Source organism: Urocampus carinirostris, chromosome 2, assembly GCF_059441175.1.
Source record: "Urocampus carinirostris isolate Australia breed hairy pipefish chromosome 2, RoL_Ucar_1.0, whole genome shotgun sequence".
NCBI lineage: Eukaryota > Metazoa > Chordata > Actinopteri > Syngnathiformes > Syngnathidae > Urocampus > Urocampus carinirostris.
Window position 1 is genome coordinate 61,974,984 of NC_142350.1, and position 27,663 is coordinate 62,002,646.

General features: G+C 40.5%; 1 protein-coding gene across 1 annotated transcript in view; it reads right to left on the minus strand.

The window, feature by feature from the left end:
- Positions 1-27,663, minus strand: part of efna3b (ephrin-A3b) — a 194,234-nt gene that overhangs the window by 11,573 nt on the left and 154,998 nt on the right. The window contains exons 3-5 of the mRNA XM_088327433.1: positions 13,593-13,885; positions 13,443-13,508; positions 9,347-9,424 (exon numbers count right to left, since the gene is read on the minus strand). Coding sequence (XP_088183559.1) covers positions 9,347-9,424; positions 13,443-13,508; positions 13,593-13,885 — 437 coding nt within the window. The remainder of the gene's footprint in view (positions 1-9,346; positions 9,425-13,442; positions 13,509-13,592; positions 13,886-27,663) is intronic.

The following is a 27,663-nucleotide window of genomic DNA, read 5'->3' on the forward strand; positions in this document are numbered from 1 at the left end:
GACTGACAACCGAGTGAAAGGACTGAGCTTAAGTAGGATGGGGAACCAATCAGGTAGACAGCAGCAGCTGGCGCCAAACGAGCAGGCACAGGTGAATGCAATCAGTCATCATTACAATTTATGCAAAACAACCCAAAAAAATGGGTCCAATAGCCAAAATAGTAAATAATAACCTAAATTGGGTTATTTTTTAACACTGACACCTGATCTAATACATAAGATTCTCAGAAGTTTTACGCTGACTCAAGATTTAAGCTGGGAAACAAAACATCACGCCATTCAAAATTTGTTGTTAACCAAAACACAGCATAAACAGTAGTTCTTTTTCCCCTTTGTATGGTCTTCTTTTAATGAGACAGACCATATAAGACTTTCCACCTGTACAGTGTAACGTAATTGGATCCGGCATGCGAGTTAAAACAGATGAAAAGATGTTTTGACTGCACAAATCTTCTTTGAGGTCATATTCCGTTGTCGGAAAAAGGTGTCCTCGGGCATTCGGCCGAGTCAACAAACAACTCGGAAGCCTTTGAATAAAAGAGTAAAAAGAGCACAAGGCTAAACTTAACCACAATGAACTTTTGCCACAGTCTTGCAAAACAGCTCACATAGATGTTTCATTGTTTTATCGTCCGGGAAAACTGTCCCAATGAAGTGTGTGTGTGGCGGAGGACGTTCGAGTCCCAACACGGGCGAGAAGGTTGTTTTCGACCTGAGCGGAGATCACTTTAAATGTCAATCAAAACAATTCCAGACAGCAGCAATCATTTCTGCTTCTGGTGAGTTCAGTAATTTGATGAAGTCAGCGATTCCGCATCATTATGATATCATTTTCATCTTCATTTCAACTTAGCCCCGGGCATTGTTTTTGTGCAGCTATCGCTTAGGAACCCACAATTAGCCGCTAATTATACATTATGAAAATAATCCAGGAATACAGTTCATTCATTTATGACCACAAAGATAATTTTGAAATATCAAAACTTAAAAAAAAGATTAACTAGTGTGTGTCATGTTTACCGATGTGACTCACCTTTGGCGCCAATCGCTGCGGACTCTGATTGGCTCCCTGCCCCTATTTAAACCCAGTCCTGACAATCACCTGTTGTCAGTCTAACCGTGGGAACATCTGTTTATACAAGGCAAGCCTTTTTCAACCCTGACTCCCGCCTGTCCCGTTTTTGCTCCCGTTTGTCTCCGGCTACTACCTGTTTTGATCCCGACCACGTCTGCTCTCACGTCCCGGCTTACGACCAATTTTTGATCCCGACTACGTATCCTCTCCCGTAGTGGTTTACGGCTCGTTTCCGACCCCGACCACGCCTTGCTCTCCCAGTCCCGGCTACCGACCCGTTTTTCCGTCCCTGACACATCGCTTGCTATGGAAGATCTATTTCCGTGTTCGGATTACTATCCGAGTACGAGAGCGACTTGCTTCCCGCGTCCAGCGAACACTGATTCGTGGGCGCAACCCTTCCTCTTTCCCTCAATAAAACTTGTGAGAAACGTAACACATTTGGGTTTTGTTTTCGTTCTGGTTCTGACACCATGCAATGAAGGCGATAGTTGAGATCGATCCTCTGATTGAATGGGGCTAGCTGTACCGTATTTTCCAGACTATAAGGCGCACCTAAAACACTAAAATTGGCCAAAGATCAAATGGTGCGGCTTAATCTGGTGCGCCAAATATACACTGGAAAATACGGTGCATAAAATTGGAAATGCATTGTGGCAATTAAATGATACTACATACAGTAACTGCTCTGCCTTTGAGAAACATGTGTAGTGGTTCTTAAGTGCTAAACATGTTAATGTTTTTGTGTTAAAAGTATTTTTACTGGTGAAACCAGGTGTTAGATAGATAGATAGAAAGATAGATAGACGGACGGACGGACGGACGGACGGGCAGACGGATAGACAGACAGTTTGCTGTGTTTTATGGAAACGTGAGCCACGCATCCCGGACGCTAACGTCTAGCTACCTGGCGCTACCGGAGCTAGCCGGGGCTATCCGGCTTCAGAGCTGTTAGACAGAGACACGAAAGCCTGCGGGAAGCGGAGAGGAGGTGGATTCGCTAACACGAGGTGGTGTATCCCTGGGCACAAAGATTTCCATCTGCCGCAGGGACGTCGAACTTTTGGACTAGCGTGTGACGTCATCCACTCCGCTGTTGCTAAACTACAACCAAGCACTTCGACTGCATTCTGTTAATCTGTTAATGAACAACAAAGGTGACTGCTGGAAGTGTGAATTTCTCTACGGGGATGAATAAAGTATCCATCCATCTATCTATCTATCTATCTATCTATCTATCTATCTATCTATCTATCTATCTATCTATCTATCTATCTATCTATCTATCTATCTATCTATCTATCTATCTATCTATCTATCTATCTATCTATCTATCTATCTATCTATCTATCTATCTATCTATCTATCTATCTATCTATCTATCTATCTATCTATCTATCTATCTATCTATCTATCTATCTATCTATCTATCTATCTATCTATCTATCTATCTATCTATCTATCTATTCATTCATTCATCTATCCATCTATCCATCTATCTCTATCTATCTACTTTTGCATAATGACAATAGATAGCATTTGTTCAACTGCATCTCTGGGTTTTGTTTTAATATTTGTAAATCTATAGGTTATTTTGCTATAGTTGTATACTCTCAGTCGGTAAGGATGTCATCTCGAGGTAAGTTTGCACCCTTGGGGGCTTTCATGAGGACGTGACGCTCAGGGTTGGGTAGGGTTACTTTAACTGGATTCCTTTCAACTACTTTTGGATTACTCCAACACCAAATATGCTAATAAAAGACAAAAGAAACTAAATAGGAATAAAATGATGACTCACAACACGTGGTAAGCTTTCTCTCCTGGCTTTGATCTCTTTGATCTTCTGCAAAACTAACGTAAAATGCGACAGAAACAAAATGAAAATAAATCCAAACAGCTTGCCAACATCATTTTTGCCGTTCCATGTATTCCGTTACTCCCCAAGCCTGCACAAAATTGTATTCATATTTAGTTTCTTCAGTCTTATATTAGCATATTTGGTATTGGAGTAATCCAAAAGTAATTAAAAGTAATCCAGTTAAAGTAACCCTACATTGTGGATTTTCACTTTTCGCCAAGGTTTTTTGGTACCCATTAACCGAGATAAACATACTTTGCCCCTGAGATTGTACACTATTCAAGTTCTTAATTGGAGTTAAAAATAAAAATCCTCTGGAACAGTAATCGGCCTCCCTTCGATGCTAAAAGCGTCCGAGTCCGAGTGACTAAAATTACATTCTCATCAGCGACAGGCCTCCCGATGTTCCTGGAAGAGGTCGTCCGACACGCCGTCATCGGTAATTGCCGCCATAATCAAGGCCATTAAAGAAAAAGCTTCTGATTTCTCCGCTAATGGCCGGACCTGCTGGTCAGAGGCTGAAACCCGACCCGAGCGACGGCCGATGAGCATCGTCCGACCGTTCCGGGGGCCGTGCACGCCAACTTGAAATATCGTCGCCGGAGTGTTATAACACCGAAGCGAACCCGGCGAGACGGAAAACGGCCATGACGGAAATGCCCATTAGGAACCGGCTCCCGTCCCTTGCGAGAAAGGTGTACAACCGTAATTAAAATGGCGTCGCGACGAGCGTAATTGGATGTCATTGGAGGAGATGCCGTTGCTCGTTAAGTTTGTTTACGCGCTTGTGGCTTTGTTTGTCTGCGGGAACTCAGCTCACAAAATATTCACCACTAATCAACTATATAAACTTCCACGGCTACAACTGATGCTAAAATACAGTGGCTTGCGAAACTATTTGGCCCCCTTAAACAATGTTCCCTGTAATTTTCCACGGGTGTGAGCGTTCACACAAAGTCGGTGAGCGGCGCTTGAAAAAACAGTGAGCAACCGTAATCCCAAGTGTGGCAACTAAGTCATTATCAAACATGTCCAAAACTTGACATTTTGCTGAGTTTAAGGCAATGCAAAATTATTTTTCTCTTTTGAATGAATTGACTCATGTACTATTGCAAAGGTTATACGGTCTACAGACGTCGTTTGTTCTCAAAATTCTTTCACAAGATATCCATTTCTTTTTTTTTTCCTGATATATTTTGTCGCATAATATTAACATTTTGGGGGGCTTATTTAGTCGGTTGTAAGATACAGAACTGTAGTTAATCACATTTTTGAGTGGAAGTACAATGTTGGCAACAAGATTCACTTGATATCATTGGAAATTATTTGAATGCAACACACACTTTTTCTTCTTTTTTTCCGTGTTTTTTTCTACTTTTTTTTTGGCCCCCTTTAACTGTGTGACCTTTTGCCACATATCAGACTTCAAACATCAAGATATAAAACTAATTTCTTGTGAAGCATCAACAATAAGTGGGACACAATTATGAAGTGGAACACACTTTATTGGATATTTTAAACCTTTTTAACAAATAAAAACCGAAAAAGTGGGTGTGCAAAATGATTCAGCCCCTTTACTTTCAGTGCAGCAAACTCTGTCCAGAAGTTCAGTGAGGATCTCTGAATGATTCAATGTTGATCTAAATGACTAACGATGATAAATGGAATCCAACTGTGTGTCATCAAGTCTCTGTATAAATGCACCTGCACTGTGATCGTCTCAGAGGTCTGTTTAAAATGCAGAGAGCATCATGAAGAACGAAGAACACACCAGGCAGGTCAGGGATATTGTTGTTTAAAAGTTTAAAGCTGGATTTGGATAGTAAAAGATTTCCCAAGCTTTAAACATCCTAAGGAGCACTGCGCAAGCAATATTATTGAAATGGAAGGAGTATCAGACCACTGCAAATCTACCAAGATCCCCCTAAAATTTCAGCTCATACAAGGAGAAAACTGATCAGAGATGCAGCCAAGAGGCCCATGATCACTCTGCATAAACTGCAGAGGTCTACAGCTGAAGTGGGAGAATCTGTCCATATGACAACAATCAGTCGTATACTGCACAAATCTGGCCTTTATGGAAAAGTGGCAAGAAGGAAGCCATTTCTTAAAGATACCCACAAAAAAAATGTCATTTAAGGTTTGCCACAAGCCACCTGGGAGACACACCAAACATGTGGAAGAAGGTGCTCTGGTCAGATGAGACCAAAATCGAACTTTTTGACAACAATGCGAGATATTATGTTTGGTGTAAAGGCAGCACAGCTCATCACCCTCAACACGCCATCCCCACAGTCAAACATGGTGGTGGCAGCATCATGGTTCTGGCCTGCTTTTCTTCATTAGGGACATGGAAGATGGTTCAAATTGATGGGAAGACGGATGGAGCCAAATTCTGGAATAAAACCTGATGGAGTCCGCAAAAGACCTGGAACTGGGATGTAGATTTGTCTTTCCACAAGACAACGATCCAAAACATAAAGCAAAATCGACAATGGAATGCTTCACCACAAAAACATATGAAGGTGTTAGAATGGCCAAGTCAAAGTCCAGACCTCAATCCAATTGAGAATCTATGGAAAGAACTGAAAACTGCTGTTCGCAAACGCTTTCCATCCAACCTCACTGTGCTCGAGCTGTTTTGCAAGGAGGAATGGGAAAAAATATCAGTTTCTCGAGGTGCAAAACTGATCGAGACATACCCCAAGCGACTTGCGGCTGTAATAGCAGCAAAAGGTGGCGCTACAAAGAATTAATTCAATGGGGCTGAATCATTTTGCGCACCCGCTTTTTCGTTTTTTATTTGTTAAAAAAGTAAATAAGACTTTTTTCAAGGGAACGCTGTATAAGCCGGCTCACGTCACCGGGAGTCATTTGGCGCGGTGCCGCAGCGATCACTTTTCTCATGACAGTTATGAGAACAAACTGATTGATGAGGCACACGGATTAATAGCCAGCATATTTTACAAGCTGCCACGGAAGAGTGCGAAAACTTGACAGGATGAGGATTGATGCCCACGTGGCTGCTCGCATAGCAAGAGGCGTCGGCTTTGCACGTTGTTGTTGTTTTTGTCGCCAAGAACCTTCGACAGAGACGTCTCATTGTGTCTGTCACTTACCCATTTACAAGCTGCCGACGCTAAATCAGCCCTGACGGATTTTAGCGTTGCTCCTGTGAGTAAAGTGAGGCCTGCCAATATGTCGTAACAAGGGTTGGGTAGGATTACTTTAACTTGATTACTTTCAATTACTTTAAGCTGTTTGGATTTATTTTCATTTTGTTTCCGTCGCATTTCATGTTAGTTTTGCCGGAGATCTAACAGATCAAAGCCAGGAGAGAAAGCTTACCACGTGTTGTGAGTCATCATTTTATTCATATTTAGTTTCTTTTGTCTTTTATTAGCATATTTGGTATTGGAGTAATCCAAAAGTCATTGAAAGTAATCCAGTTAAAGTAACCCTACCCAACCCTGATTATATAATAATAATGCATCGGTTTCAGGGAATATAAAACATAACCAGGGTTGGGTAGGGTTACTTTAACTTGATTACTTTCAATGACTTTTGGATTACTCCAATACCAAATATGCTAATAAAAGACAAAAGAAACTAAATATGAATAAAATAACTATATTTTATGCAGGCTTGGGGAGTAACGGAATACACGGAACGGCAAAAATGATGTTGGCAAGCTGTTTGGATTTACCGTAAAATCAGGACTATAGAGCGCACCTGATTATAACCCGCCCGCACCACATTTTGCGGACATAATTAGTTTTGTCCCTACACAAGCCGCACCTGTATATAAGCCGCATGCGCCAACATTTAAACATGTAACACTGTCACAAGTTTAACCCAAACCAGACTTTAAGTGCCGCGATTATAACTGCGGGGTTTGGGGTTTTTAAGGGTTATTGTTCTATCTTCGTTATTCATTATCCATTATCCGTTATCGGTCAGTTCATAATACGCTACAAAGCCAAGGAGCCGGGACTCTTACTCTCAGCCAAAAGGCCAAGCTAAGGTCCTAGCCCTAAAGCCTTGCTGCGATCATTGCGAATGCACCGTTCCCGAAAGTACTGCAATACCGGGCCGATGCGTGGAGTGGACAGAGCAAGCTCTTATTCCATCTCGGCCAAGAGGCCGAGTCAAGGTCCTAACCGGCCAACAACATAAAGTACTCAATTCAACAACCAAAGCCGGCCAGATATAGTACACAATCCATCCACCACAATCGGCAACATGAACGGAAAATGATGCCGGTAGTTCAGCCAGGAGAGAAAGCTTACCACGTCTTGTGAGTCATCATTTTATTCATATTTAGTTTCTTTTGTCTTTTATTAGCATATTTGGTTTGGGAGTAATCCAAAAGTAATTGAAAGTAATCCAGTTAAAGTAACCCTACCCAACCCTGGTCGTAACTTAGCGGAAAAAATACTGATTTTGCAACCGTAAACAGAGACAATACGCTCAAATTAACCAATTTTGAGGGATGCCTTCAGAAAATCATGCCGAGTCAGCGAAAATCCAATCGTCTTGGGTGTGGGCGTGTCGGCTGAATCAGTGCACGCCCGGCTTGTCTGGTAACTGCCAATCAAACGCCTCGACATCCAGCTTATGCCTACGCACCCTACATATGTGAACCGCAGATATAAATCCGCCTAAAGCTTAACGTCGCTGAAGAATATCCCACCGGATCCTCGAGGGGGTTTTTAACTGTCAATCAAAAAAAAGCACATGAGCTCCAGGAACACAAAAAACGAGTTTCTGTGGGCTTTAACAGTAAATACACGCAGTCGGTGAGCTGCCGTGATGAGAGGCAGGATGACGACTTTATGTACTGGCTACCCAGGGTTGGGTAGGGTTACTTTAACTTGATTACTTTCAATTACTTTTGGATTACTCCAATACCAATTATGCTAATAAAAGACAAAATAAACTAAATAGGAATAAAATGATGACTCACAACACGTGGTAAGCTTTCTCTCCTGGCTTTGATCTCTTAGATCTCCGGCAAAACTAACATCAAATGCGACAGAAACAAAATAAAAATAAATCCAAACAGCTTGCCAACATCATTTTTGCCCTCCCATGTGTTCCGTTACTCCCCAAGCCTGCACAAAATTTACTCATTTTATTCATATTTAGTTTCTTTTGTCTTTTATTAGCATATTTGGTATTGGAGTAATCCAAAAGTAATTGAAAGTAATCCAGTTAAAGTAACCCTACCCAACCCTGTGGCTACCTAAGACGGCAAAGGAAAATGACGAGTCTTGGCAAAATCAGCGAGATTACAATTTTCGTTGAAAGTTTTTCGGACAGGAAATGGCAAAAATGACGTGAAATTATCGATCCCGTCATGATTACTGATGTGAGGCACCTGAGTCTGCTCCTTTGGCCCGAACTGCCTCGGACGCTGATTGGCTGCTTGTTTCTTTTTAAACCCCCGTCTTCCTTTCACCCGTTGTCAGTCCATCTGCGAACCTCAGCTCACGCTAGGCAAGCCTTTTCGACCCTTACTCTCTCCTGTCCTGATTCCTGTTTGATTTTCGGCTCCGACCCCTTTTCTGAACTTGACTACGTTTTTGTTCCCCCGTCCCGGCCATCGATCTGTTTTTCCCCGCTCTCGACACTGCCTTCGCTCGCCACAAAAGTATCACTTCCGCGTCTGAGTAACCTGCTCCAATCTACGGATACTGTATACTACCCTTTTCCCCTCTTCCTAATAAAACTAAGAGAAACGCACGCAAGTGGGTCCTGTATTCGTTCTGGTCCTGATAGATCCAATAACAAGAACTAATTTGTAAAATTGGTAACTGCCCCGACGTGTCAAAAAGACGGAAGACGGAAGAGAGAGATGGGGGATCAGATCGGAGAACGGAAGATGGGAGGCTCGAGGAAGCCTCGAGCGACAATAATTCGGCTAATTGGATGGAATTTACTGAGCTAGATAATTTAAGAAAGTAAATCTGCCCCCGTGTGAAAATGCCTGTCTCTTGTCAGTATGTTTCCCCAAAATTAAGAAACGGGCATGCATTGTTAGAAGAATAAAGTTTGTGTTTGGTTAATGGAGTCAGTGGAGTAGGGGTTCAGTGTCTTACCCAAGGGCACTTCGACATGTAACACGGACAAACTGGGATCCATAGAGTGGGGCGGCAGTAGCTCAGGAGGTAGAGCGCTCGTCTTGGGATTAAGGGTTTTTTTTCAACATACCAGACAACGATAGTTTCCACTAACGCCACATTCGTCAAATTTTCCACCCATCCACGTTTATTTTACGACATTCGGCACCAACGCCCCAGCTGTGAGTCCTGTGTCAACAAGCACAAGTGTGTCTTGGACCCTCCAGATGTGCCCCAGATGTGAATTTACCCCCCACATTTAAACCAGGTGCATAGAAAATGATGACTCACCCATGTCGTCCATTTTTAGGCCCGGTCGAAGCGTGTAGTCCGCCTCTGTTGGTTCTGGCTCATCGTCCACGTCAGCGGCTGCAAAAAAAAGGTTCTCGGTGTTAAATTATTGACCAAAACACCTTTAATTACCGTATTTTCCGCACTATAAGGCGTAACTAAAAGCCTTTATTTTTTCAAAAGCTGACCATGCGCCTTATAATAGAGTGCGCCTTATATATGGATCAATATTAAGTCGCAAAGTTTTGCAACTAAGGCAAGCAACTAGATTTTCCCCCGAAGGCGAAGTCGTCCGCGGTGTATGTTGGGATTTATATGCCGGCGTTTCATTTCCTAACCAATGTGTCAATCATCATTTGAATCGATCACTATTGGCTAAAGTTATTCGGAGGTAAAGGGGGCGGATCCTTTTTATCATTTACAGGCTCGCATAGGCTAAAGGGGCGAAACAATGCCTGCAATTGGCCGAAAAAGATGAATGTGAATTACACGTTGGGTTGCACTACGGCATAGAGAAAACAATTTTTACTATTCTGTATTTGTAAATGTTTTACTCACCTGGATTTACTACACTCCCGGTTGTAAGAAGACCATGGTTACGTATCATTATTGAACGTGTTGGCTGCAAGAGAACTTAGGTGAGCTATGCGGCTTTATATTTTCCCGGTATCTTGTTTTAGAACGATCTTGATGTTTCAGTGATGAGTCTGTTTTTAAACTAAATTCAATTCAAAGTGTTTATTGTCATATGCACAGTAAAGAACCCCGTTTCCCAGCACAATAAAATTCTTACTTTGCTGTCCACACAGTTGCCAGCAAAATAATCAAATGGAAACTAAGAAATGTTTGGCATTCAGGAACGATGCATTTGAGTGATTGGTGACATCGTACAGACACTGTTTCCGTACACGTCTGAGACACGTATTTGCTTCTTTGCAAGTTTTGGGAATGTTAAGGGGGTAATAAGTTTGACTGAACTATCTGACTGTTTTGTCGACGTTCCCATTGTAGCCCCTTATAATCCGGTGCGCCTTATGTATGGAAAATATAGGACCAAAAACTATTTTTGGGGGGTGCGCCCTATAACCCGGTGCGCCTTATAGTGCGGAAAAATACGGTACTTCCAAGTTAGAAGACTGACTGAAATGTGCAAGACAGCAGGATAGAAAAGAGATCCGGGTTAACAAAATGCGCTCGGAAAAGGAAGAATGAGTCGGGGGGTTAATGAACGAATGGCGCCAAGTTCAAAAAAGCGGACGGACCAAGGATCAAAGAGCATCAGGGTGTTTTTGTGTTTCAGCGCCACAGAGGTTAAGACTACGTATATATAGCTGGCTACTGACCACACTTCATGATAATAAATTGATACTGACAAGGGGTGACAGCAGGAGGGCCGGGGGGAAGACGGAGAGAGGGAAAGGAAGACCATCAAAGACTGCTGCTGGGGAAAAAAAGGGCGCTTAAGGATTAAAAGAGAAAGAAAAGTTTTTTCAGGGTGGAAATACTGCAGAGGAAACTCAGCAGGTACATTGCTAGCATAATAGCAATATGCATTACTTTCAAGTGATTTAAATCATCTTCACTGAAAGAATATAGAGAGGGACATGGTGTGAAAGTGTGCTAGGGCAATGATTAGAATTTCTGTTATTTTTTTCAAATAACTTTTACTCCAAACTATAAAATATGCTGCAACATGCATGCACACACTGTACACTGAATTTTGCTTTAAAGATGCAAAATATTTTTAAAGATATATATATATATATTTACACAGTTTTAACAAATAAAACGTTTTATTCCCATTTCGAAATCTTCGTTCGTTTTGGAAATTTCGTAATTTCTGTTCGTTGGGAAATTTTGGAATTTCGATTCGTTTGGCAATTTGCACACTCGGCAGCCAATCAGAATACATCGAATAACTTCGTGCTTCCAGACTATCCTGAGCGTTATAAGGTCATACATTTGCATATAATTTTCCAAAGTAGATGCACAGAGAACACAAGAAAAATGGATGAGTGGTTAGGAATTGTTAAGATTTGCTCGTGGTATTGCGGTAAGACTTTTTCCATTGTGTGACGTCATTACGCCAGCTTGATTGGCGCCAACAGCCCGGACAAGCTGATTGGTGGCCACACCCTTCTTAAGCCCCGACTTCAGTTCTAACTTTGTCAGATCGTTGCGAGCTGTTGTGTTTCACTCAGTAAGCATTCCCTGTTAAAATCTGTTTCCTGCCTGATTCCCGTTTTTTGACCCGTTTCCAAACCTGACTACGCCTGCTGCCTGCCTAAGACCACTATTACAAACTTTACATCGCCTCTGATCTCTAGCCCTGGTCAAACGACTTGCCATTCCCGCCTGTCTTCTTCGGCAACGGAAGTGTCACTCCCGCCTTGCTCGTTCCCGCTCTCCGCCAGTCCTCGGATCAAGCAATCAAGCAAGCCTTACTCTCACTCTCTTTCAATAAAATCTGAGAAACACATGTAATTGAGTCCTGTGTCCGTTCTGGTCTTATAGTGTTTCAAGTTGTGAAAAATGGGGCAGGCAACTTTATGGCTTTCAGATTTGTCTGCCCGTGTGTCCGCTAACTTTTTGTCATGAGTTTCAGACACTGAGTTTACATGGTTGGATTCTCTGGATTGTCCTTGATGTAACGAAGACATTTTCGCAGACATTCAAAGAAGTTGAAGACAGGGGACGTAACAGTGAGTTACTTCGGCTTTATAGTTTACTGGTATCTTGTTTCAGACTGATCTTGACGTTATTCCGATGAGTACATCTTAAAATGTCTGTTTATATAACAATGAATGGATAATAACAATGAACGTCCAACTATGCCGAAATGCTTTTAGGCAGATTTTTTTTATCCGTCGGGGTTATCGTGTTTTGGAGTAAATATGTTACCTGGTTCGATTCACTGGACTGTCATGGATGGAATGACTCAATGTTTTCAGCTGACTTTCTTAGGGACATTTAGGTGAGCTTTCCAACTTTATAGTTTTCTGGTATCTTATTTTAGATGAATAGTGTTGATGTAAATTTTGAAATGAAATCTTGGATCACAAGAGTTTAAGCTTCCCAATGATATGTGGCATGACATATTTCAGTGACTGGTGACATCGTACGGACACGTATTTGTTTATCAAACACATGAATGCATTTAGGAGGCTTAGAACAGGTTATCCAAAAACATGCATCTCAGGTGAATTGGTCGGTTCAAATTGTCCCAAGGTGTAAATGAGCGAGTGAGTTGTCTGTCCCCGTGTGCCCTGCGATTGGCTGGCAACTAGTTCAGGGTGTCCCCAGCCCACTGCCCGATGATTACTGGGATGGGCTCCAGCACCCCCGCGACCCTACTGAGGATAAGCGGTGTAGCTAATGAGATGAGAGCAGGTTATTCAATCCTTTAGGATTCATTACGGAGAAAATTGTTTTGAGAATGGAAAAATTCTAGATCCGAGGTTGATTCCGACTAAATGAGTCTTAGGTAGACAGGCCACTGAACTTTTATCGGATACCCAAAAGTATGCAGTGGTCAGGGTTTGCTAGGGTTACTTTGACTGGATTACTTTCAATTACTTTTGGATTACTCCAATACCAAATATGCTAATAAAAGACAAAAGAAACTCAATATGAATAAAATGATGACTCACAACACGTGGTAAGCTTTCTCTCCTGGTTTTGATCTCCGGCAAAACTAATATAAAATGCCACAGAAACAAAATGACAATAAATCCAAACAGCTTGCCAACATCATTTTTGCCGTTCCAGGTATTCCGTTACTCCCCAAGCCTTCACAAAATTGAGTCATTTTATTCATATTTAGTTTCTTTTATCTTTTATTAGCATATTTGGTATTGGAGTAATGCAAAAGTAACTGAAAGTAATCCAGTTAAAGTAACCCTACCCAACCATGGCAGTGGTGCGATTACAAACTCAATTTTTCACAAAATGTCAAGCTCAAACCTGACATTGGTAGAGCAGCCAGCTGGTGTCCCCGGCAAATCCTGAACAAGACTCAGAAGAGGCCAAAATTGCGCGTGTGGGCAGAGCGACCCAGATGGACGTTTGTGGTGGGTGTAAAAACTGCGAGACTCACCTGTGGCGCAACAGACGTACACGCGTAGTCTCAGGCAGCTTCGGCCGTGGTGATGAGTCGGCGTGGCTGAGGAAAATTTTAAAAAACTCAGACATAGACGTACAATAAGGACAAGAAATCCAATGGTGACAGCAGCAAAAGGACACCTACAGATGTAGTAGTACTCCTTCCCGACGTGGAACTCGTAGCCCAGCGAGAAGGCGCTGTAACGCTGGAACTTCTCGGAGAACTTGATGGGTGCGTGGGGGGCGTGGGGCCGGTTGCATTCCCACCTCTTGGCTCCCGTTTGGGGGTCGCAGTTGCGGTAGCCGCGGTAGCTAACCATGTAGAGGACGTACTGCTCGCTGGTGCCCACCGTACGCTGGCTGTCGTTGTAGTGGGGGCAGTAAATGTCCAGGTAGTCGTTGACGTTCACTTGCATGGTGTAGCCTTCGCGGCGCAAACTGCACACACAAATCAGGACGTTGTTTGTTAGACAAAGCCAGGGTTCAGTAACACGCCGCTTTTTAAAATTGTATGATAATGGAAAATGACATGGTTTCTGTAGGACAGACAAGACACAAATATAAACAGAAGAGCAGCTTCAGCGACAGACTTCTGTCACAGTCTTGTTCCACGGGCAGACTGAGGAGATCATTTCTTCCTCATGCCATGAGGCTCTTTAACCCCAAACCCACATTTGCATATTACCCTATTTTTATTACAGTGTGTATTTTCCGTAGCACTATTTAAATACTCTATATCAATATCTATCTATCTATCTATCTAGACATCTATCTAGACATCTATCTATCTATCTAGGCATCTATCTATCTATCTAGACATCTATCTATCTATCTATCTATCTAGACATCTATCTATCTAGACATCTATTTAGACATCTATCTTTCTATATATCTATCAATCTATCAATCTATCAATCTATCAATCTATCTATCTAGCTAGCTATCTAGCTATCTAGCTATCTAGCTATCTATCTAGACATCTAGACATCTACCTATCTATCTAGACATCTAGACCTCTATCTATCTAGACATCTATCTATCTATCTGTCTATCTAGACATCTATCTATCTATCTAGACATCTATCTAGACATCTATCTAGACATCTATCTAGACATATATCTATCTAGACAACTATCTATCTATCTAGACATCTATCTATCTAGACATCTATCTATCTAGACATCTATTTAGACATCTATCTTTCTATATATCTATCAATTAATCTATCTATCTATCTATCTATCTATCTATCTATCTATCTATCTATCTATCTATCTATCTATCTATCTATCTATCTATCTATCTATCTATCTATCCAGCTAGCTATCTAGCTATCTATCTATCTATCTAGACATCTAGACATCTAGACATCTAGACATCTACCTACTATCTAGACATCTAGACCTCTATCTATCTATCTATCTATCTATCTATCTATCTATCTATCTATCTATCTATCTATCTATCTAGACATCTATCTATCTAGACATCTATCTATCTAGACATCTATCTATCTATCTAGACATCTATCTATCTATCTGTCTATCTAGACATCTATCTAGACATCTATCTAGACATCTATCTAGACATATATCTATCTAGACAACTAACTATCTATCTAGACATCTATCTATCTAGACATCTATCTATCTAGACATCTATTTAGACATCTATCTTTCTATATATCTATCAATCTATCTATCTATCTATCTATCTATCCAGCTAGCTATCTAGCTATCTAGCTATCTATCTATCTATCTAGACATCTAGACATCTAGACATCTACCTACTATCTAGACATCTAGACCTCTATCTATCTAGACATCTATCTATCTATCTATCTATCTATCTATCTATCTATCTATCTATCTATCTATCTATCTATCTATCTATCTATCTATCTATCTATCTATCTATCTATCTATCTATCTATCTATCTATATGTATATAGATTGCATATTATATGGTTTATAAGGCACACCTTCAAAAATCATCATTTGTGAGCTTTTTTCATAATGTATAAGGCGCACCGGACTATAAGTCATCCGAATTTAAAAACTAGTGTAAGAGCCAGGGTGGCATAAAAAATCTTCAAAAAAAATATAAAAAATCTATCTATCTTGCTTTCCATATCAGGCTTAAATAAAGCTTTTCATTTTTTTGCGGTTCTTCTTTTTTTCTGGCTTTTTTCTAAAATTTTTCCTTCTTTTTTTTCTCTTGCTTTTGTTTCTTTTTTTCAGTTTTTCACTACTTTTTCATTTTGTTTTTTTTTTTCTTTTTTGTTCTATTCCCCCCTTCCTTTAAGTCATTTTGTGCATAATTCTTCTTAATATTTGGTCATGTTGGGATTAAAGAAGCAAAAACAACCTGAAGAGCCGTTTAGGACCCGATAGAGCCGGTTCCTTTTAGCGAGCCGAGCCGAAGGAGCCGGTTCTCGACATAGTCTACTAACTTTACTCAACTTCGTTCGACTTCAAAATACCACATTTAGGACACAACGTCAGGGGAACCCGTGTATTTTTACCTTCATGCACTGTAACTTTGACTTAAGTCGCTTCTTAATAAGTAATTTTGAGCCCTCATTTTTGTGCGCTGGCTAGATTTTCTTGTGCGCTGAGAAGGGAACACTGATATCAACATGAAAAAAAGAACATTCATCTTCTTGTAATATGAGAGAACGTTTTTAGAAACCTGCGGAAAAGCCAAACAATATTGTGGCACTCGTATAACTCAGAAAAATGGACCTCAGAAAATTGCAACTGAGAGAAATGAAGAAAATGTTTGACGGTGCAAATCTGAGTTACATTTTTGGAGTTATTACAAAGACAAAGCAGGTAACTGGTTAAATGTGTGTATTTTTCAGCTCTTCACAATGAAGTGGGGACCCAGGAGTGAGTGCTTTTCTTTCCCACGTTAATACCAAGCCGTCCCTTAACCCCGACGCTCGTACATCAGCCCCAAAAAAGATGTCACCCTGGCAAAATAGAAGATAGGGCCTGGTTGCGGATGTAAAGGTGGGATGACAAAATGAAAAATATTCCTTCCTGACATCCTAATGTCATTTTTCTCCTTCTTTCTATGACTAAACTTCTCCAATCCGCTGTAGATCAAAAAACATGAAACAGAATGCAATGAGTTCCTTTTCATGTCATCATTTTCTTAATTATTTTTCATAGGCTAGGGTTTTTCTCTACCGGGAATATAACCAGATCCTTGGGAAATCCGACAAGGTGTCCAGAAGCAGAACAGGATCAGGACCAATGTTCCCTGTAATTTTCCTTACGGGTCTGAGCGTTCACACAAAGTCGGTGAGCAACGCTTGAAACAACAGTGAGCAACCATAATCCCAAGTGTGGCAAGATAATTAATGACCAAACATGTCCAAAATTTGACATTTTGCTGAGTTTCCGGCAATGCAAAATGATTTTTCTCTTTTGAATGAATTGACTCGTGTACTATTGCAAAGGTTGTACGGCCTACAAACGTCGTTTATTTTCACAATTCTTTTCACAAGATTATTTAGTCAGTTGTAAGATACAGAACTGTACTTAATCACATTTTTTAGTGGAAGTACAATGTTGGCAACAAGATTCACTTGATATCATTGGAAATTATTGGAAAGCAACGCAAACTTTTTCTTCTTTTTTCCGTGTTCTACTTTTTTTTAAATTCCTTTAAAAAAATCTCATTGTGTTTATTTTTTCTGAGCTGTTACTTTTTTCTTTTTGTTTTCTATTTACTTTTTTCGTACATTTCTTTCTTTTCTTTTTTTCTGGCTTTTTTCTAAATTTTTCCTTCTTTTTTTCTCTTCCTTTTGTTTCTTTTTTTCTCAGCTTTTCACTACTTTTTCATTTTGGTATTTTTTTCTTTTTTGTTGTATTCCCCATTCCTTTAAGTCATTTTGTGCATAATTTTACATAATATTTGGTCATGTTCGGAATTAAAGAAGCAAAAACAACCTGAAGAGCCGTTTAGGACCCAAAAGAGCCGGTTCCTTTTAGTGAGCCGAGCCGAAGAAGCCGGTTCTTGACCAACTCTACTAACTTTACTCAACTTTGTTATACTTCGACTCGACTTCAAAATACTGTACCGCATTTAGATAGATAGATAGATAGATAGATAGATACTTTGTTCATCTCCGAAGGGAAATTCACATAGGACACAACGTCGGGGGAACCCATGTATTTTTACCTTTATGCACTGTAACTTTGACTTGAGTCGCTTTTTAATTAATAATTTTGAGCCCTCATTTTTGTGCGCCGGCTAGATTTTCTTGTGTGCTGAGAATGTGCAAGCAGTGCGCAATTGCACACGCGCGCAGCTTAGAGGGAACACTGATCACGACCCAAATGTGGGACGTTTCTTACACAAGACTTTTATTTTACGGGAAATGGGAGTCATGCACGTTAGGCAGCGGTCTGGCGTGGAAAGACAGGAAGCCAGAGGCCGACGAGATTGATTCAAATTGCCCGAATTGATATCAGACAGATGGAGTCGATAACGGACAGTACCGGTTGTTATCAGTTGGAAAAGTCTCCTGATCTAACTAAGATACAGCACCTTCATCATCTGGTTGCTGTTGTTTTTGCCATTGGCATTGACTATTAGCGATGTGTGACAAGACTGATACGAGATCCTAAATCACTAAAGCAGTATTATTATTATTTACGAAATATGATCAGATACTGTGATTAATATCATTTGTATAGTGACTTGTTTACCTGACTGCTTATTTTGCACATCTGGTTAGCTGCTCCTCTAGCTGCTCCTCTTGCACTCTTTGCACTACTGTGTAATACTATACATAGCTATAATTATTTAGTATATCATTAGTACTTCAATACTCCAACTCAATACAACATTTTATTCATATCTGTACATTCAAGGAAACTGCGGGTCAGATGTATCGACATGTCGTTCTGTATACACGTGTACAAGAATGACAATAAAGGATACCTGAATCTGAATCTGAATTATTGTCATTTACAGGAGGAAATTAAAAAAATCTACATCTATCATTTTTTCTTATCGGCATCAATATGCAGGTAGGCGCCTTGCATGGCTGTCCCTGCTATAGGTGTGTGAGTGTGTGTGTGAATGGGTAAGTGTGAAGCGCATTGGGAGGTTTTCAGTGACTTGAAGAGAGCTATATAAATGCAGACCATTTACCATTTCTAAATGAATACACATACAAACATCTACACGTGAATGTTATATTTAATTTGATATCGTTTTAAGGATAAATACATTTCATTTAATTTGAAGGAGTATGCGAAGAAATACTACATTAAGTCCTGGGTTTTAAGCACTACATTTAAAAAGTACTGAAAAAACTTACAATTCAATAGGGCTAGCTCGGAAGGTTTCCTTTAATTCGTAGTGTCGGGAGCGGAAAAAACAGGTCAGTAGCCGGGACGGGGGAGCAAAAATCGTGGTCGAGATCAGAAAATGGGTCGGAGCCGGGAAACAGACGGGAACCAGAACAGGAGAGAGTCAGGGTCAAAAGGCTTGCTTAGCGTAAGCTGAGGTTCGCAGACGGACTGACAACCAGTGACAGAAAGACGGGGGTTTAAAAAGTGACAGGGAGCCAATCAGGACTCGCGGCGGTTGGCGCCAAATGAGTGGGAACAGTTGATCCTTGCCCGCATGTTGGTTTAAGATCAGGTAATTGTGTCGTTGTAATCCTGTGCAGTCCTTTGAGACATTTTTGTGATTAAGGGCTATATAAATACATTTGACTTGACGAATTGGCTCATATTTGATAAATATATCACTGAATCAAATAACGCATGATAAAAAGTACATCATTGTAGAATAGATTGGCAAATTCTATGTGTGTGAAGATTTACAAAAGAGTCACAAGAGGGCAGCAGAGACTCACCGAGGGCCCTGTGCAGCTTCTCCCCATCCTTTGCCGGTTCTAGGTCAAGTCTCCAGGGAGATTATGATTCAATTATTAAACGAGGATCGAAACACTGCGCTGACTCTCTTCCCCCCCAGCGCTCTCCACAAAAGATCCCCCCTTTCTCCTCTTCTCTTCGCTTGCATGGCTGCATGAAGGAGTAATGACATGTTGGACATTCATCCTTTCGCTTGCTGCCTCCACAAGATGTTCTCCTCCCTAGGCTCTGCTTTTTTCGGAATGCGGAATTGTGGTATTGGAATGAACTAAGAGTATATATTGAGACTGTGGCAACCACCCCGGGTTCTGATTGGCTCCCTGTCACTTTTAAAACCCTGTCTTTCTATCACCGGTTGTCAGTCCGTCTGCGAACCTCAGCTTACGCTAGGCAAGCCTTTCGACCCGGACTCTCCTGTTCTGGTTCCCGTGTGTATCCCGGCTCCGACCCTTTTTCTGATCTTGACCATGATTTTTGCTCCCCCCCGTCAAGTCTGGAGCTGGATTTGAACCCACGCAGGAGGTTCCCATGACATGAACTGTGCCGCACAAGCGCTACCCACTGCGCCTCCGTGCTGCCCTAAATGAGAACAATATTATCTGAAGAAAAAAAAATGAAAAACCCTGCCATACAGAAGATTTATTTGACAAATAAATACACGAGTAAATATAATTTAAAAAAGATTGTGAAATTTACCAATCACACCAACAATACCGCAAATTATTTAATCCAATAGAAAAATTAAAACAATATTACCTAAAAACTGCTTACACTAGCCATATCACAGATTTTTTTCTATCAAATTGTGAAACGAGAAGTTAAATTAAAAGGACAAACTAAGAAAAAATGTCATACTACCGATTTTTTTGCATACTATATTTTATTCTCTAAAAAATGGATGTCAACTAGAAAATATCATTTTAAAACGTATTTTGGTATTTAATGGATGCAAGAGTGTGTCTTAAGGTTGGATTTAAATATCGAAGGATGGTTAAGAATGACCTATATTGGCGTATATGATGCAAAGGGGGTAAACCAGCGTATGCTGCCGGGCCTCTCTGCTGATAAAGGGTTGCATGGCACAGCAACTCACCACTTGTTGTTCTGTGGGCCTAATGTTCAGTGTCAGGTTGGGAGGAGCAAAGTGGATTGAATGTTTCGTCATTGTGTTCTTGACTCTAGCCACCTCCCACTAGGGCAGGGGTGTCAAACTCATTTGAACTCGGGGGCCACACGATAGAACAAACATTCTGTCGGGGGCCGGACTAGTAGATTAAAGAGAAAGGAGAAGAGAGATAAATAAGAGAAAGAGGGAGGAAAAGGAGAGAGGGCGGGACAAAGAAAGAAAAAGAGAGAGAGGGAGAGAGTGTGAGAAACAAAGGATAAAAAGTGGTGAGAGAGGGGGAAAAGAAAGGGAGAGGAAGAAAGAAATCAAAAAAGAAATATAAAGACAGAAAGAGAGAAAAAAGAAAAGAAAGTGGAAAGGGTATGAAGAGAGAAAGAGAAAGAGAGAAAAGGAAAAAAGGAAGTTAGAGCAAAAGAGGTTAAAAGACACACAGAGAGAAAGAGACAAAGAGCAACAAAGGAAGAGAAAAAGAGAGACACAGAGAGTGAGAGACAGAGACAGAGAGGGAGAAAAGGTGTGGAAGAGAGAGAAAGAGAGAGAGAGAGAGAGAGACAGACAGAGAGAGAGGGAGAAAAGGTGTGGAAGAGAGAGGAAGAGAGAGAGAGAGAGAGAGAGAGAGAGACAGAGAGAGAGAAATAAACAAGTAAAGTCTTTGTGAGAGGCACCTGGCTTTGGCCACCTCAAGTTGACACATTTCAACCTGCTGCTTGTTTTTCTCTTGTGCTTCTCTAAATGTTGAGAGAAAGAGACAAAGAGCCAAAAAGGAAGAGAAAAGGAGAGACACAGAGAGTGAGAGACAGAGACAGAGTGGGAGAAAAGGGGTGGAAAAGAAGAGAGAGAGAGAGAGAGAGAGAGAGAGAGAGAGAGAGAGAGAGAGAGAGAGAGAGAGAGAGAGAGAGAGAGAGAGAGAGAGAGAGAGAGAGAGAGAGGAATAAATACAAGTACAGTTTCTTTGTGAGAGGCACCTGGCTTTGGCAACATCAAGTTGACATCCTGCAGCTTGTTTTTCTCTTGCACTTCTCTGAGTGTTGTCTCGCGGGCCGGATTCGATCCCTTAGCGGGCCTGATCTGGCCCGCGGGCCGCCTGTTTGACACCTGTGCACTAGGGGGATATGGATATGTTGTCTTTCTATATTTTTTGAGGGAAGTGCAGGCCACGAGATAAGTTTCATTCTGAAATAAATGTAACGGTTTGTCTCCATCGTGTGGCATCCAAACGCTATTACAGTAATATATCGACGCTCACCCTCGTCCCATTTGCCTTTCTTCTAAAACGTTCAGCTGTAAATCACAATTCATGTCTTTTTTTTTAAGGTTTGTTCCGTTTTTGTGGCTAAGGAAAGCATCTCTTTTCTTACATCCAGGGTTGGGTAGGGTTACTTTAACTTGATTACTTTCAATTACTTTTGGATTACTCCAATACCAAATATGCTAATATGAATGAAATGATCTGCATTTATATAGCGCTTTTCAAGTCAATGACTTCCCAAAGCGCTTTACAATGTGCTTCACATTTCCCAATAGCGGCCGTGCAGCCATGTAAGACGCTAACCTGCTTATTAGGGTATTAGGGGTTCAGTGTCTTACCCAAGGACACTTCGACATGTAACATGGAGGAGCGGGGATTCGAACTGCGATCTCTTGATCCCAAGACGAGTGCTCTACCTCCTGAGCTACTGCCGCCCCATAAAAGACAAAAGAAACTAAATATGAATAAAATGATGACTCACAACACGCGGTAAGCTTTCTCTCCCGGCTTTGATCGCTTTGATCTCCGGCAAAACGAACATAAAATGCGACAGAACCAAAATGAAAATAAATCCAAACAGCTTGCCAACATCATTTTTGCCGTTCCATGTATTCCGTTACTCCCCAAGCCTGCACATAATGTAGTCATTTTATTCATATTTAGTTTATTTTGTCTTTTATTAGCATATTTGGTATTGGAGTAATCCAAAAGTAATTGAAAGTAATCCAGTTAAAGTAACCCTACCCAACCCTGGTTACACCCAAAACCAGTGACCGACCTTCGAAGGAAATCATAACATCGTCACAAAACTGAGTTTGACACCCCCGCCGTAAAGGGCGAGCTGTTTTCCTTCTCTTGTTTACAACCGACTCGAAGAGTCAGCAGAAAAGGAGCCATTGTAGCCAGGGTGAAAGGCCAAGGTTGCCTCTCCGATGCTGCAGAGAATGTTCCCTGTAATTTTCCTTACGGGTCTGAGCGTTCACACAAAGTCGGTGAGCAACGCTTGAAACAACAGTGAGCCACCGTAATCCTAAGTCAAGATAATTAATTATCAAACATGTCCAAAACTTGACATTTTGCTGAGATTCCGGCAATGCAAAATGATTTTTCTGTTTTGAATGAATTGACTCATGTACTATTGCAAAGGTTGTACGGCCTACAAACGTCGTTTGTTCTTACGATTCTTTCACAAGATATACATTTCTTTTTATTTCCTGATATATTTTGTCGCATAATATTAACATTTTTGGGGGCTTTTTTAGTCGGTTGTAAGATACAGAACTGTACTTAATAACATGTTTTAGTGGAAGTACAATGTTAGCAACAAGATTCACTTGATATGATTGGAAATTATTTGAATGCAACACAAACTTCTTTTTTCTGTGTTTTTTTCTACTTTTTTTAAAAATTCCTTTAAAAAAAATCTCATTGTCTTTATTTTTTCCGAGCTGTTACTTTTTTCTTTTTGTTCTCTATTTACTTTTTTCCTACATTTCTTTCTTTTCTTTTTTTCTGGCTTTTTTCTAAATTTTTCCTTCTTTTTTGTCTTTCTTTTGTTTCTTTTGTTCTCAGCTTTTCACTACTTTTTCATTTTGGTATTTTTTTTCTTTTTTGTTCTATTTCCCCCTTCCTTTAAGTCAATTTGTGGATAATTTTACTTAATATTTGGTCATGTTGGGATGAAAGAAGCAAAAACAACCTGAAGAGCCGTTTAGGACCCGAAAGAGACAGTTCCTTTTTAGTGAGCCGAGCCGAAGAAGCCGGTTCTCGACAAACTCTACTAACTTTACTCAACTTCGTTCTACTTCGACTCGACTTCAATATACCGCATTTAGGACACAACGTCAGGGGAACCCGTGTATTTTTTACCTTCATGCACTGTAACTTTGACTTAAGACGCTCCTTAATAAGTAATTTTGAGCCCTCATTTTTGTGCGCTGGCTAGATTTTCTTGTGCGCAGAGAATGTGCGAGCAGTGCTCAATTGCCAGGGAACACTGGCTGCAGACAACGGTGTGAGCAAGAAGCATGATTTTGCACATTGAGGAAAGGAGCAGTGGGAGATAAAAAGCAGGTGGAAAAAAAACAAATAGTGAGTTTTAGTGCTGGCAGAGAATAGCAAGGGAGAAAACAAAGAGAGGGAAATGAGCTCAGAGCATCTTGAGTAATCTGGAAGCAAATCCCCGCCTTAAGATAAAAGCAGGTTTTACCATTCCCGCTGTGCCAGTGTGTTTTGGTGTGTGTGTGTACTTGCATGCACCTGCTTTGCTTTTCTGCTGTGGACAAGCATTTGCTGTGTGAGACATCAAAGCTGAAAGACTCTTAAATCGGATGTTAAAGGCCTCCTTAAAGCAGGGGTCTCCAGCTCAATTTACCTTAGCGTCAGGTTTTTCCACAAAATAATCTCATCTCATCTCATCAGCTGCACCGCTTATCCTCAGTAGAGTCGCGGGGATGCTGGAGCCCATCCCAGCAATCTTCGGGCAGTGGGCAGGGGACACCCTGGACTAGTTGCCAGCCAATCGCAGGGCACACGGGGACAGACAACTCACTCACTCAGTCACACCTAGGGACAATTTGGACCGGCCAATTCACCTGAAATGCATGTTTTTGGAATGTGGGAGGAAATGTGAGAGGAAACCCACGCAAGCACGGGGAGAACATACAAACTCCGCACAGTAAGGCCGGGAGCTGGATTTGAACCCACTCAGGAGGTTCCCACGACCTCAGAACTGTGCCGCACACACGCTAACCACTGCGCCGCCATGCTGCCCTCCACAAAATAATATTATTATTATATTATATTCCAGTATTCCAGTGTTCTCGATTGCCCCGCGTCCTAGACGCATCATTTTTGCTGGGGACGCATCGTGTCAAATCAACGTGCGTCTCCGGGACACAACTTTTTTGACACGAAATTGTCATTTTCATTTTTCAAGATTTACCGCACTCCAAACTTTTCGTCAGGCAGATCCGCCATTGTTGTTTTGGTCTCACGGTTCGAGTTTTCGTCCGCGCGCCGATCTCCAGTTCGAGTTGTGTAGTGAAAGTCCGTCTCTTTTTAGAGAACCGGCTTTTTCGGCTCAATTCATTAAAGAGCCGGCTCTCAAACGACTCACTTGCTTTGATGCATTATATTACGAATGATGATGTTGTATAAAGAAGTTAAGAAAAAAAGGAAGTATAAAAGGAGAAAATGAAAAAAGACAGGTTTGTGGTGATCCCTTTTAATCAGTATATTACCAACAATAATTTAATGCAGAAAATGAATTCATAATTTGAATAATAATACTTAATTCTATTTGCATGTATTTTTTCCTTCTACAGCACAGGTGTCAAACAGGCGGCCCGCGGGCCAGATCAGGCCCGCTAAGGGATCGAATCCGGCCCGCGAGACAACACTCAGAGAAGTGCAAGAGAAAAACAAGCTGCAGGATGTCAACTTGATGTTGCCAAAGCCAGGTGCCTCTCACAAAGAAACTGTACTTGTATTTATTCCTCTCTCTCTCTCTCTCTCTCTCTCTCTCTCTCTCTCTCTCTCTCTCTCTCTCTCTCTCTCTCTCTCTCTCTCTCTCTCTCTCTCTCTCTCTCTCTTTCTTTTCCACCCCTTTTCTCCCACTCTGTCTCTGTCTCTCACTCTCTGTGACTCTCTTTTTCTCTTCCTTTTTTGCTCTTTGTCTCTTTCTCTCAATATTTAGAGAAGCACAAGAGAAAAACAAGCTGCAGGTTGAAATGTGTCAACTTGATGTGGCCAAAGCCAGGTGCCTCTCACAAAGACTTTACTTGTTTATTTCTCTCTCTCTGTCTCTCTCTCTCTCTCTTTCTCTCTCTTCCACACCTTTTCTCCCTCTCTCTCTGTCTCTCTCTCTCTCTCTTTCTCTCTCTTCCACACCTTTTCTCCCTCTCTGTCTCTGTCTCTCACTCTCTGTGTCTCTCTTTTTCTCTTCTTTTGTTGCTCTTTGTCTCTTTCTCTCTCTGTGTCTTTTAACCTCTTTTGCTCTAACTTCCTTTTTTCCTTTTCTCTCTTTCTCTTTCTCTCTTCATACCCTTTCCACTTTCTTTTCTTTTTTCTCTCCTTCTGTCTTTATATTTCTTTTTTGATTTCTTTCTTCCTCTCCCTTTCTTTTCCCCCTCTCTCACCACTTTTTATCCTTTGTTTCTCACACTCTCTCCCTCTCTCTCTTTTTCTTTCTTTGTCCCGCCCTCTCTCCTTTTCCCTCCCTCTTTCTCTTATTTCTTTATCTCTTTTTCTTTCTCTTTCATCTACTGGTAAGGCCCCCGACAGAATGTTTGTTCTATCGTGTGGCCCCCGAGTTAAAATGAGTTTGACACCCCTGTTCTACAGTGAACGTCCAAGCCACTTCATTTTTGAACTTTTTTTATAATAAACCTCATTCATGTCGAGCAACTCAGTGTCTCGCAACAAAATGTTCATTCACAATATATATGATATAAGGAAACACATCTACAATATAACATGTTAAAGTACATAAATAAACATGTTTGAAAAAAAAAAGATGTTGTTGTATTTTGTAAGGGAAAATACGACAGTTTGTAAGGGCATAGAGCACACTAAATGTTGGGGAGCCATAGATCTCTGTTGGGACCCATAGATTTTTGAGCATGCGAGTCCCTGGGACCCATCACTTTTCACAGCTCAAATGAACACTGGTATTCTCAAAAACGTTTCTTTTTAATACAAAATAAAATGAAGAAATAAAATAATGATATTACGTGAGATTTATAAAGTAGGAAAAATAATCATTTTTATTCAGTTTGCCTGTATAAATTCTTTTAAATTTTAACCTTCTAACCATGAAAGGAACAGTGAACATAAGCTATTTGAAACATGGCTTCTCTAGCCTACTCTGTGCTACCAAAGAACAACCACAAAACAACTGAAAAACTAATAAATTAACCTTAGAATGAAAACCGACCAAAAAAATGACCAAAACATGACCAAAAAAAACGACAATTCAAAAACTCACACAGAAAGAAAAAGTGGTGAGATGTAGAAGTACTGAAAACAATTAAGTATGAAGTGTAAAAATAAACAAAAAAGACGGTAAAATAAAAAAAACTAGCCTAAGAACGACCAAAATATGACCAAACAAACCCCCAAAATAACTAAAATGTGAAAACTTGAAGAATGTACTGAAAATATGAAGAAAAACTGAAAAAGTCCCGAAAAGTACCTAAAAAGTACTAGATCTAATGCAAAAGTATAAAAAAATACTCAAAAGCATTGAATAAGGGCTAAAAAATATAGAAGTACTGAAAAGTAGTAAAAAGTAGAAATTACTCAAAGTATGAAAATGAACGAGAAACGACAGAAAACTGATGAAAAACAACAATCCAAAAACAACCCAAAAATGACCAAAACTTAAAAATAACAAAAAAAGAGTATCCAAAGAAAAAACCTAAAAAGTAAAAAATAAAATAAAAATAAGGATGTAATGCAAAGTACTGAAAAGTTTGGAAAACAAACAAAAGCAAATCAAAAGTGTAATTAAAGTACTGAAACCGAACTAAATTGTGTAAAAAAATATTGAAAGCACTGAAAAAGCGCAGAAAAGTGTGCATAATTACTGAAAACTAGTTGAAAAAGTATATTAATTCAAAGGTGTAAAATTGAACAAAAAACAGATCAAAGAAATGACCACAAAAAAAACCCAAAACACCAAAAAAAAGACAAAAGAAAACCTGACCCAAAAAGACTGACCAAAAAGAACCCTAATCATACCAGCGCAAATAACAACCTAAAAACAACCCCAAAATGACCAAAACGACCCAAAAACTTCAGGATGTACTACAAAGTACAAACAATAACTGAAAAAGTACTGAAAAGTATGGAAAAAGTACAAAAGCTAAGTACAGAAACAAAACTAAATAGTATAAAAAACGTACTAAAGACATTGAAAAATTGCTAAAAAGTGTGTAG